This window comes from Lagopus leucura, unplaced genomic scaffold (genome assembly GCF_019238085.1).
Source record: "Lagopus leucura isolate 7727_CA_CO unplaced genomic scaffold, USGS_WTPT01 Super-Scaffold_702, whole genome shotgun sequence".
Lineage (NCBI taxonomy): Eukaryota > Metazoa > Chordata > Aves > Galliformes > Phasianidae > Lagopus > Lagopus leucura.
Window position 1 is genome coordinate 8,807,079 of NW_024962254.1, and position 12,139 is coordinate 8,819,217.

Here is a 12,139-nt window from a genome sequence, read left to right on the forward strand (position 1 = left end):
TGAGGACAGGCTGAGGGAGTTGGGCTTGTTCAGCCTGGAGAAGAGAAGGCTGCGGGGTGACCTCATTGCAGCCTATCAATACCTGAAGGGAACCTACACCCAGGAGGGGAGTAAACTCTTCAAAAGGGCTGACAATAGCAGGACTAGGGGAAATGGATCCAAGTTGAAGGAGGGAAGATTTAGGTTGGATGTTAGGGGGAAGTTCTTTACTAGGAGAGTGGTTAGGCCCTGGAACGGGCTGCCCAGGGAGGTTGTGGATGCCCTGTCCTTGGACGTGTTCAAGGCCAGGTTGGACGGGGTCCTGGGCAACCTGATCTGAATGTGTATGTTTGGTGGCCCTGCTAGGCAGGGGGGTTGGAACTACATGATCCTTGGGGTCCCTTCCAACCCGGGTGATTCTGTGATTCTGTGATTCTGTGAACCAACTCAGTATTTCCACCCAGAGCTGAGGATTTTCTGCAGCATACAAACAGCTGTACTGTGAGCCTCAAACTTCATGGAATATTTTTATAGGTAAAACAGAAAATAGGTAACATTTGTATGGTTATTCCCATCTCTTACTCCAGGAGCACGAGTACTGTGCTTTACTCAGGTCTACTGAAATATCAAAGCAACTTTCACTGTCAAGTGTCACCGCTGCCACATCCCATTTGCACAGCTGAATGACAGACATTCTAATACATGTTTTTTAAGGCGCTCATTCATGTGAGCAACCTTTCTAATGGTAAACTCTACCAGGTGTGCCTTATTGAGGGGTCAGAACTTAAATATCTCTAGAAATATGAAACGTGCTTAACTTCTCAGCAGGTGCTGAAAGAATCCAAGGAACATGCTGCTAGATATATTTAATACTAGCACCTTTCCAAGTACTATAAATTTTGCACATAGCAATTCAAACACAACTCACTAACACCTCACTGTGAATCTGGGTGCATGCCTTTCTACTCATTTGTTGTTGTTGTTCCTTTTTAATAAAACAGATTCCAAAAGCTGATGAAAGCACCCTCTCAGTTTGCTGCACTCCTCATATCCTCCCAAAGTAAACTTTTAAAAACAATCAAAAGAACCCACTAAGCACAAACACTTCACACAACTGCCATCATAAGTAAACAGATCAAAGCTGTCCTACCTTACAGACCACAATAAGAAAAGGAGGAAAATAAATATGTCCATACAAATATGTTTCAGTGTATTTGCTTCAGAGGCAATGTTCTGGCACACAGAATCAGACTGCACTGTAGATCTAAAACGTCCACTTAGTAATTGAGCAAGAGATCTACAGTCCCATCCACAGAAAAATTGACTGTGGGCAGGCACCACCAGATTTGCAGGGAGAGCTGGTAAAAAACATTCTGAAGGTCACCAGGCATTTCTCTTTGCAAGAGCCTCATTTTACTGTCTTGTAATTTCACCCTAACCATAACCATTTCAACTAAAGTACCAAACTCAATACAAACTTTTTATTTTTTTAATTAATAACTGCATAGGAAAAAGGTGCATCAATTTCCAATAATCAGCCAGAGAAAAAGTTAGTTTGTTTGGAACATGCAAAAAAAATTTGGCCAGACTTATGTAAGTTTGAGATGCTGGAGCAGAGCCTTGAAATTCTGAAGGTTATTGGATAACCTTCTTAATACCGCAAGAAAACTGTTCAAGTTAAGGCCTTTTCACGACTTGGAGGACAGTCTGGTGCATGCTCAGCAGAGACAGATTTACCATCTCCACTTCCCAGTGATTCCATCTGTATGGGGCATGCTGCTGAGTAAGGATCTTCAAGATAAGCTGTGTTTCCACAACCACAGGTCCCAGTCTCTCATATAGTGACTGACCTTCAGATGGCTCCAAGCTGCCTAAGCTGACACAGAGGGAGAAAAAGAAGTGTACTGGGGAAGTGAGGAAGAAGAGAAAAGAGGCCTCTAGGCATCTAGCAGGTAAACTACGGAAACAGATAGAGAAGAGTTTGATGAAGCAGAGTGAAATGAAGGTAAGGGGTCACAAAGGACACGAGAAGAAAGCACTCTGGCTGCAGAGTGTGCACTGCTTGCCTGGGGATCCTGCTGGGTGGCACAGCAGAGCAGAAGTCAATGTCACCTTGGGCTGAAGGGATGGGGAAACACCAGGAGATGCAGGGAAAGTATTGCCTCCTCAACTCAGCACTCATCAGAGTGCTCCTGGGATCTGCATACAGTTTCCATTTCCCTAAAGGCATTGGAGGGAGCTCAGGAGAGACTACTGAGAGGGCAGGGGCTGGACCACCATCCCCATGAGGAGGGTCTGGGAGAGCTGGGTTTGGTCAGCCTGGAGCAGGAATACTTTGGAAGGACCTGCAGGCAGCCCCCAGAGACTACACACAAGGTATCACGAGGATGGCCAGACTATGGAGGATGCACAGTCTCTATCCTTGCATGTTCCCAGTATGACCTAGCCTCCAAGGCATGCCAGCAGGACTGAGAGATCCTTAGGGTCCCTTGACCTGGGCACAGAAGGCGGCCAAAATGGGGCAGAACCCCTCCAGCCGCCGGGCATCGTACCACATCCCTGTGCCCCACCCTCACAGCCTCAGCAAGATGTGCTTCTGAGTCACAGCATCCACACCTCTCCGATACCCTGGGAGACGCAGGAAGCCTCGCAGAGGTAATTTCCTCTCGGAAATCACCCACGCAGCATTAAAAAGTCGTTAAGACTGAAAAATCAGGCTCTCTTAAAGCTGCCAGTGGATGGACAAAACGACACGGATTCAACAAACCCCACGACGTGTTAATAACACGGCACAGGGCTCAGCCGCACCGAGCCCCGCGCAGCAGCGGAGCACCACGGCGGGAGAACGGCGGCACCGACGCTCTCCTCCCGCCCCGCGACGGCTCCGTGCAGCGGGAGGCCCCTCAGGCCCGGCCCCGGGGAGCAGGAGCTGCCCGCGGGGGGCGATGGCGCGGCGGCGGCCGTTACCTGGAGAGGGAATCGCCGCTGGGCGGCCGCGCCGCCACCGCCCGCCCGGCGCCGAGGCTCTCGCAGCTGGAGCTCTCCTCCATGCCGGGCGGCGGGGCGGCCCCGGGGCGGACGGCTGTCAGCCGAATGTGGGGCAGCGCCCGGCGGCGCAGGAAGCGGCCATGTCGGCCCGGCGTGCCGCGCGGGGAGGGCGGGCCGAGGCGGGGCGGCGCCGACCGCCGCCGCTCCCTTTGCCGCAGCCCGCCCGCCTCCCTCTGCCCGCAGCCCGGAGGCGATGAGGTCGATGGGGGAGGGAGGTTGCGGGCGTCACCGAGCGCCCCGAGAACCGCCGTGGAGGGAGGCGGTGGTCGTGTCCCCCCGGGGCGTGAGGGACGGGAGGGGCAGCGGGAGTGCTGTGTGTGCTCATCCCGACGAGGGAGAGTCGGAGCTGGTGGGGATCAACCCCTCCAGCAGCAGGGGTTGCATCTGGCCTCTCCCCTGTGCGTCTGGATGTGACAGTCCTTGCTAAAAGCAAGGAAATCTTGCTGCCCTCACAGCCCTGAGAACCAGCTGCATCCTGGGTTGCATCCAGAGCAGTGCGGCCAGCAGGGCGAGGGAGGTGACCCTGCTCCTCTGCTCTGTGCTATGAGGCCTCACCTGCAGCACTGCATCCAGATGTGGAGTCCTTGGTACAGCAGAGACGTGGAGCTGTTGGAGCGCGTCCAGAGGAGGGCCATAAAAATGCTCCGAGGGATGGAACACCTTTTCTATGAGGACAGGCTGAGAGAGCTGGGGCTGTGCAGCATGGAGAAGAGAAGGCTGTGGGGACACCTGAGAGCAGCCTTTCAGTATCTAAGGGGAGACTGTAAAAATGAGGACAGACTCTACGAGTCTGTGGTGATACAACAAAGGGAAATGGTTTCAAACTAAACTGAAGGAGATTTAGACTGGATATAAGGAAAAAGTTTTTACACTAAGGTGGTGAGGCACAGACACAGGTTGCCCAGGGAGGTGGATGCCCCATTTCTGGAGGCACTCAAGGTGAGGCTGAACAGGGCTCTGAGCACCTGATGGAGCTGTAGGTGTCCTTGTTCATTGCAGGGGAGTCAGACTCAATGACCTTTTAGGGTCCCTTCCAACTTTAAGGACTCTATGATATGTAATTGCTCCTGTGCTACAGAATCCCATCAGAAGCCGCTGGGTTTGGAGCTGTGTATGCACCAGATCCAAATTACATGTCTCTGCAGGGTGCTGGAGCTGTGTGCACATGAAGGAAAGAGTTACCAGTCTGACAGCTTGAGTACATCTGTGTTGTGCCCAGGAAGCTTTACAAAGATTGCTGTTGTGGAACCATGGAATGGCTTAGCTTTGGAAAGGATTTTAAACATCTTTGAGCTCCAACACCCTTGCTGTGGACAGGGTTATCAACTACAAGATCAGGCTGCCCTATCAAAAAGCAAGTCCTTCTGCAGGAGGGGCAAGTGATACGTTTGGTTCCCTGGAGCAATTTGATGAGCAAGAGAAGAACTCTTAGCATTATTTACAAAGACCCAGGAGGAACTGCGAATGATGCTTCCCTCTCACCAAGTGAATGTCTTCTGAACGCATAGCTGTTTTGACAAAGACTCTGTGAGGCAGACAAGAAGCCAAAACACTGTTAGCAAGCAGGTGGGTTTCCAGTAAAGCCTGCTAGTCAGAGCTGTCTGTCGGTAGAGGCAAGAGAACACCCAGCGTCATAAATAGGACTCCCAAGGGACCTCCATGCTTGAAACAGTAACTCAAAACGTCATAAATCCTCTACAAATCTGAATGTTCCATGGATGTAAAATGGTTACTCATCACCCATTTGCTCTCCGAAGAGTAAGTCAGTTGATGTACCTCCTCCTGTTATTTCCCGGTTTGCTCCTGTCACTGGAGTATAACTCCAGAGCACTTTGAGTCACTTGCAAACTGGTGAGGGAGAGCAGGATGTTGACGCTGGGTTGCTGCAGCCCCGCCTGAGACAGCATTAAGCTGCCGTGAAATTTCCTCCCTCTCTCTTCCCTGCAGTGTCTTTCAGATTGAGCAAGCTGGATGTGGGATGGCTTGAAACTGGTTTATACTTGAAAACACAGCTTTGTCAAAGCCATTTTTCGCTTTTTTTTTTTTTTAATTTAAGAAAAAGTTCATAAATTGAGGCAAATGAGTTTGTCTAGTCCCCCATTTTTTTTCCTCCACCCTAGAAAACTGAGCTTGTGTAGGCTTTTCTAAAATGCAAATGTTTTCTGTTTGAAGCGAGATTTTTAACATGAACTAATTGCCAGCATTCTCTTGCGGCACACAGCCTGTGCACTCTGGAGTGCCCACTGCCTGCTGTTGAACACAGACTGGCAGGGGGTGGTGAGGCAGCAGCAGATCTGCATCTCTGGTAAGCGGTCACATAACTCCTGGCAGCCTTTTCTCTGTTCTACAGTCTCTTCCCAGTCCCTCTCAGGTCTGAGTTCTGAGTAACCCTTAGCAGAGGTCGGTATTGTGGAAGAGGTACAGAGCTGTGCATGTCTCCCTTTCAAATCTTACCGGACTGATACTCTTATGGTGAGTTGCTATTACCTTCATTCCCACTGTGTATCTTGTCTGATAGCAGCACAGTTGTTTAAAAAAAGTCAAGTAGGAATAAAAACAATATATAAGACCCCTTGCTATGTGAAAGTATTAGAGTGCCTTCTTTTCTTTCTAATTTGCCATTGATGTGGCACCTCTAAGTAGTTTATTGATGAAGTGTTCTATTTGCTTTTCCGCTGTCCTGTTTTGTTCTTGGCCTTATCCCCAGGGCCTGTGAAACCCTTTAGAAATTGTCACTGGTGCTTTGTAAATGAGAACAAAGCTAATCACCTCCTGGATCTCTCCTGCTTCTGAAAAGAACTACCAATCTGCTCAGTGAGTCTCTGCATTCAGCAATAGTTCGTTTTCAAAGTCAGGCAGAATTTTCTCCCTGGGAAGTGAGTTACCTCAGGGCTCTTGGAAGTGATGGAGAATCAACTAAAGGCCCTGACATAACCAAAACCAATTAAGGAAAATTCACAAGACTGTTTTATGACTGATACAAAATAAGCATATTTCAGTATGTTAACCTACTTTTGCTTGCCATGTCCCTTTAATTACTATTATCTTACAAATATCAGTTGTTGTTTTTTTGTGTGTGTGTGTGGGAACACTCCATCATTTTGTGATTTGAACACAGAAAACTGTAAAAACATCAAGATAGGTGACAAAATGATGTGTTCATCTTCAAAGACGCAGCTGAGGTAAATAAATGATATCCTAAAAGAATGCCAAGGAAGTTTCTTGAAGCAAAGTTGTGGAAAATACTGCTCAAGGACAAGCATATATCATGCAGTACTTTCTGAAGCTGTATTTATTTCCAACTTGGGTTTGTAATGTAGGTGCAAAATAGATAGCCTCTCTTTCCCACCCAAAGAGGGGTGGCCAGCAGGAACAGGGAAGTGATTGTTCTTCTCTGCTCTTGTGAGGCCCCATCTGCAGTACTGTGTCCAGGTCTGGAGCCCCCAGTACAAGAAAGACAGGGAGCTGTAAGAGAGTGCCCACAGAGGAGAGCCACAAAGATGATCAGAGGGGAGCACCTCCCCTACAAAGACAGGCTGAGGGAGCTGGGCTTGTTCAGCCTGGAGAAAAGAAGGCTGCAGGCTGGCCTCATTGTAGCCTTCCAGTACCTCAAGGGAGCCTACAAACAGGAGGGGAATCAACTCTTTGAAAGCGTAGATAAAAGCAGGACAAGGGGAAATGGTTTTAAGCTGAAGCAGGAAAGATTTAGGTTGGATATCAGGGGGAAGTTCTTTACTATGAGAGTGGTGAGGTGCTGGAACAGGCTGCCCAGAGAGGTTGTGGATGCTTCGTTCCTGGAGGTGTTCCAGGCCAGGTTGGATGGGGCCCTGGGCAGCCTGGTCTAGTATTAAGTGGGGAGGTTGGTGGCCCTGCATGTGGCAGGGGGGTTGGAGCTTCATGATCCATGAGGTCCCTTCTAACTCAAGCCATTCTATGGTTCCATGATTCTATGATTCTTAGGTATTTAGAGGCTGACAAAGCTGTAATGAATGCAAAGAAAAGGGGACAATTTTATGTACCATATAAAACAAGTGAGGGGAAGTAAAACTTTTGTCTCAGTCCTTCAACATGAAAGATAGTCTTTGCATCCATTATATTTAAACTGCGTGTATGTAAAGTAAAGGCTTTCTAGCTGAATGTGTGCATGTAGTGCATACATCTGGTGTATGATAGATGAATGTGCTAGATGTTGTAAGTATCCCAATCTTGGAATTCCTTGGCTTTGCTGCTGCACAGCCAAACACAGGCCTCTGATGATTGACACTGTGAGCACAGTGTTCCCCAAAGCTGGGGACAGTCACACCGCCCAGCCTCCTAGCACAGCCTCACTCTGTCCCCTGCTCATATGGATCTTGTGGGGATGTTTGGTTGTGGTCTATCAACTTCTTGGCCAAACATAGCTGGGACACTGTGAGCCAGAGCAGAGAAATAGTCATGCTTCTACACCGGTCGAAGGGAAAGACTGTGTGCTCAGACAGTTCTAAGAAGGCATGCTCTCTTGCTGCAGTCTTTATCATACCCTGCCCTTCCAACATACAGTTCATCAGACATTCCTCTCCTTCCCTCTCTTCTCCATCAAGCACCACAGTTTTTTATAAGTCCTGTAAATAAGAAGGGAAGGCTGCCCTAATACCTTTCAAAAATGGTGCCCTTGTCCTCTTTGCTCCGTTGCCAACATTAAACTCACTCTCCTTGCTGGAACTCTGTGGATCACCCATATTTTCCTCAAATTACTCATGTGTTCCTGTATCACTGCCTGTGCCCTGTTAACCAACGCACTAAATAACTCAAGGCAGTGGCAGCTTCACACACTGTGCTTTCTTCTCTACTAGTCCACATCAGTGGGTCCAACAAATTTGCAGCATGACTCAATCCCATAATTGTTCTAAAAACCACACAACTAGAGATGCTCTCATCTCTCCCTTTGATTCATTAAAACGGCTCTCAGATTTATTAAGTTCTCTTGTCTCCTTGATGTACAGCTTAAGGGCAGTGGGCAGCTGATAAAAGATTCTCAGTGCCTTGGGAAGGGCAGATTGTTACTGACTAGATCCCACTGTGATGTATGGTCACCAAATCACATTGGAGGTGGCATGTATCCCTTTTGTCAAGTTCCATCAGCTGATAAAGTATGAGGTCAGAAACAGCAAGAGCTTTGGCACACACAGAGAGGCTGATGAAGAACAACGTGCTGTGGCTGCGAGTTGGAGCTAGAGCTGCTTGTGGTTGCGAGAACATCTGTTACAAGATGGTCACAGGGCACATGCACGGATTTGATCCTGCTGATGCATGATGCCTGTGCTGTCAAAGCTGGCAACCAGTCAAAACCCTGAGAGAAACTCAGTGTACTTGAGGTTAACCTGATCACAGTGGTTATCCTCATTCACCCATGGTGTGGATCTTTGCTGGCTGTGATGACACCCAGAGAATGCTTTTGCCTTGCAGCCCACACATCTGATAGAAGCAGAAGCAGAAGCTAATAATCAGTGGGCCTCCAGTACTTTTTTTATGTGACTTAATGGCCTTTGTTATGCAGGCATGCACATACTGGTACAGAATGTTGCAGATGTGGAGCTCTGGACTCAACCTGAGCTTAATCCTGTGTGCTGTTGTTTGCAGCTCTGGACTCAACCTCAGTTTTATCCTGCATGCTGCTCTGCCTGTGGAGTGCTTTCTTGTCCTCACTGCCACCAGCAGCTTGTTACTGCTCATGGGGCAGGCATCACATGTCAGATAGGATAATGAGTATGTCAGGATCTGTTCCAACATGTGCTCAGTGTGTACAGACCACTACCTGGAGTCAAGCATTTCACCCACCTTTTAATTGCCTTATGCTTTTAATTTTTAATGGCCTCTGCAGATACTGATTTATTGCAACACACTGTTGCATGTGTTTGCGTATGGCTGAGCAATACCAGTCCAGTCTGAGGCTGACTGTGAAGTCTGGAGGTTTTCTGCAGAACACAAAGCTGTCTCACCAGCGCTGCATTCCTGTGGCTCCAGGGACAGCACCTCTACTACATGCTGCAAAACACAGTATAATTTTAGGTGATCAATTTTGAGAGTCTCTTTGAATAAAGAAGTATAGTGTCTTCTTCAAGTACTGAATGCATTACAGCAGCTGTCTGCAGGTTTGGACTGCAACACTTCAGCAGCTCTTTGCCATCTGTGGAACAGTCTCCAGTCTGGCAAACACTAAGTAAGAATTACAGGAGTTAAATTTGAATGTTTTTGTGCTTGTTAAACCACCAGTGTTGGAAACAAGTGTATTTTCAGAACTTGTAGGGTGATCACACAGGACAGAAGGATGTTTAAACAAAAATTTTCTTTTCTTTTTATATATATATTATGAACTGTATTTACACAGAGCAGTCTATTACTGAGTAATAGGTGTTCATAAGCAGAGGAAGAGCTCAGTACTTCTTGGGTCACATCTTTATTTTACAATCCTGACATATGCACCAATTTCAAACACTGTTAATTTTAAGTCTACATTGTCTGAAATAGTACTGTCTTTATATTGCGTATGTGTGCACAGATTTCAAAGTGGGATCTTAGTTTACAACTGGTGTATTTAATAGCTACAATTAGAGAAATGGTTAAGAATACTTGATTTTATCTCACGTTTCTCTTCCTATTGAGGAAAATTAGCGTTATTGTTTTAATAAAACACAGTAAAACAATGGTGGTAAGATGTGGAAATAATAATAAGAGCATGAAAGGCACATCTAGAATATAAAATGAAGTATTTTTTAATTCCTTTTATTTACCTTGATGGCTCATATTTCCATATGGAAGGCTCATAGAGTTGCCTGACTTTGTTTTAGAAGCAATAGGGTGTTCTGCTTTGGTGATGAAAGGGCTGGGGAGCTGCAAGCTGAACAGTGCAATAAAAATGAAGCATTTGAGAGGTGTTTGAATATCTGCTCAGTGCTGCCAGTCTGTCTACGTGGGTGAGCTGTGAAAAACATACAGGAAGGTAGTGGGGACACGCTAAGCCACTGGATTCAAATGAGGGAGGCAGATTATTTCTTTTTCCAGTAATTTACTCAATTACTGTAATTTAGATATGGCAGATCACAGAGCTGTTGATACTGCCAAATGCACAAGGATCAAATTTAAGTGCTGGAGCCTGGATTCATCACACTGTTTAATTGTTAGCTTACTGACTGGGTTGCTTCAATCTGCAGCCTTCAAGATACCCACATTGACCTTTCAGAATTACTGCTGTGCAAGGCAGGGATGGGTCTGTATGGAAATACTTGCCTGATGGGTCTCCGTTCTTACCAGACATGCATCCAAAGTACCCTCCAAAATAGACATGAGTGTGTGGTTACCTACTAGCTGTCTCAGACTCTTCTGATTTGCACAGGAAACTAATCAGCATATAGTTAAAGCTATGTTGCATTCAGCAGATGAAAGTATGAAATAAATATTTTAAGCTACTCTGTTTATGTACCAAAAGTTAGGAAATATTTGGTTTAAGGATCCTCAAATATTCTGAATGGATCCCATTCAGATATCCCATCTATGCTCTGGATGCAATGAGTCTTCAAAAGGAATAGAAAAATAGCTTAGTGGGACTGTGTAACCAAGCATATTTTTAAGCTTGTACATTAGCATTGGCTGAATTCAGGCCTCATAAGGAACTCCAAATGTGCAATTTCTGGCCATATTCCAGCATTTGGATGTCAACTACTTGTACCCTGAAGAGCGAGACTCATCTGCAGTGCTGATAGATAAAATCCTGTAATTTATGAAACTAAGAATTATCTTACATGGATGCAACAGGGCACCTTGCTGTCATCTGCAGTGGGTGACAACTGAGCCTTCAGCTCTGTAACTCAGAAATTTTGATGATACTGAAACCCTTGATGCTCTCTGCACGTCTGTGTGTTTGGGGTCCGGGATGTTTGAAAAGGATCTCTGTCTGCATCTGCTTGGCTCAAACAATGAGGAGGAGGAGTACAAACCACTATCCTCTTTCCTGCCCTTGGAAGGCAAAGACCTCATGTCCCTGCAATTTGTCTGAGAGATTGAGAGGAATGTGTGCTACTGTTGGGGAGTTTATGCGTGGAAGATTATGGCCCTCATTTCTCAGTCCTGAGAGCTAGGGAATTCCTGCCCCTGGTGAGGAAGGGGAGGGATGAAAATTCAGTTTTAGTGCTGGAACTGGTGGCAGTATTAGAGAGGGAGAGGAAAGAAGCATAAGAAAACCTTATTCCATCCAATACTGGGCATCAGAGTGCTGTGGTGGGGCTGTGACATGAGGCATGGGCTTCAGGGTGCTGTGATGAGGCTGTGACATGAGGCACCGGTTTTTGTTTCCCCACTGCAGCAGCTCTGGTGGCTCAGCAGGTCTCCAGGAAATAAGTGCTGCTGCTCTGCCAACAGTTCAGCCCATCCTCAGCATGCTGATAGATGACCTCTGATGGTTCATGAGCTGAGATGGTTTGAAGTCTGATGCTTCAACTGGGGCACATTTGCTTTGGCCAGCTTTGCTACAAAAGCAACTGCAGTGAGAAGAGGTGCTTGTGAGACTGGCAGTGCCTGAAACGAGAAGGAATCCAGAATGAGCCTGAGCATGAACTGCCAGAGTGTGCCTCACAACTCCCTCCGATGCTTCAGTCATTCAGGCATGTTGCCAGCACTTTTTCCAGTGTGAGGAAATTGAGAAAAGTGAAAGAACAGAGGCTCAACATTAAATGTCTCCAGCAAAGCAGAGTGGAATTTCCCAGGGCAAAGATACTCCTTTGTCCTGAGGGCATTGCCCACACTGAATGTCAAATACCAATAAATGGAGGTGTGATCCCTTCCTAGAGAAAAGCTCACAAGAATCCTGTGCCAAGGAAAGAATTACATAATGTTAATGTAGAGTGACCCCACATCCCCTGTAACAGATATTCATTCAGGTTTAGAAAGAAGAAGAAAGAAAGGAGAGAAATGTCCTTGTCCCACTCAAACATTTCTTCATGGACAAGGTTTTAAGCCTGTGGCTGTGTGAATATATTGCTCAACAACCAGAGTGTCTACTAGTTCAGTGCTGTTGTACAAATGCTTGGACAATATTCTATAAAGCACCTTCCTGCTCTGATTAAAACTAACACAAAAC

General features: G+C 46.7%; 1 protein-coding gene across 1 annotated transcript in view; it reads right to left on the reverse strand.

Annotated features, from left to right (window-relative positions):
* MTMR2 (myotubularin related protein 2) overlaps positions 1-3,029 on the reverse strand; it is a 64,465-nt gene extending 61,436 nt beyond the window's left edge. Inside the window, exon 1 of the mRNA XM_042862484.1 lies at positions 2,947-3,029. Within this exon, the coding sequence (XP_042718418.1) occupies positions 2,947-3,029 (83 nt within the window). The remainder of the gene's footprint in view (positions 1-2,946) is intronic.
* Positions 3,030-12,139: the final 9,110 nt, after the last annotated feature.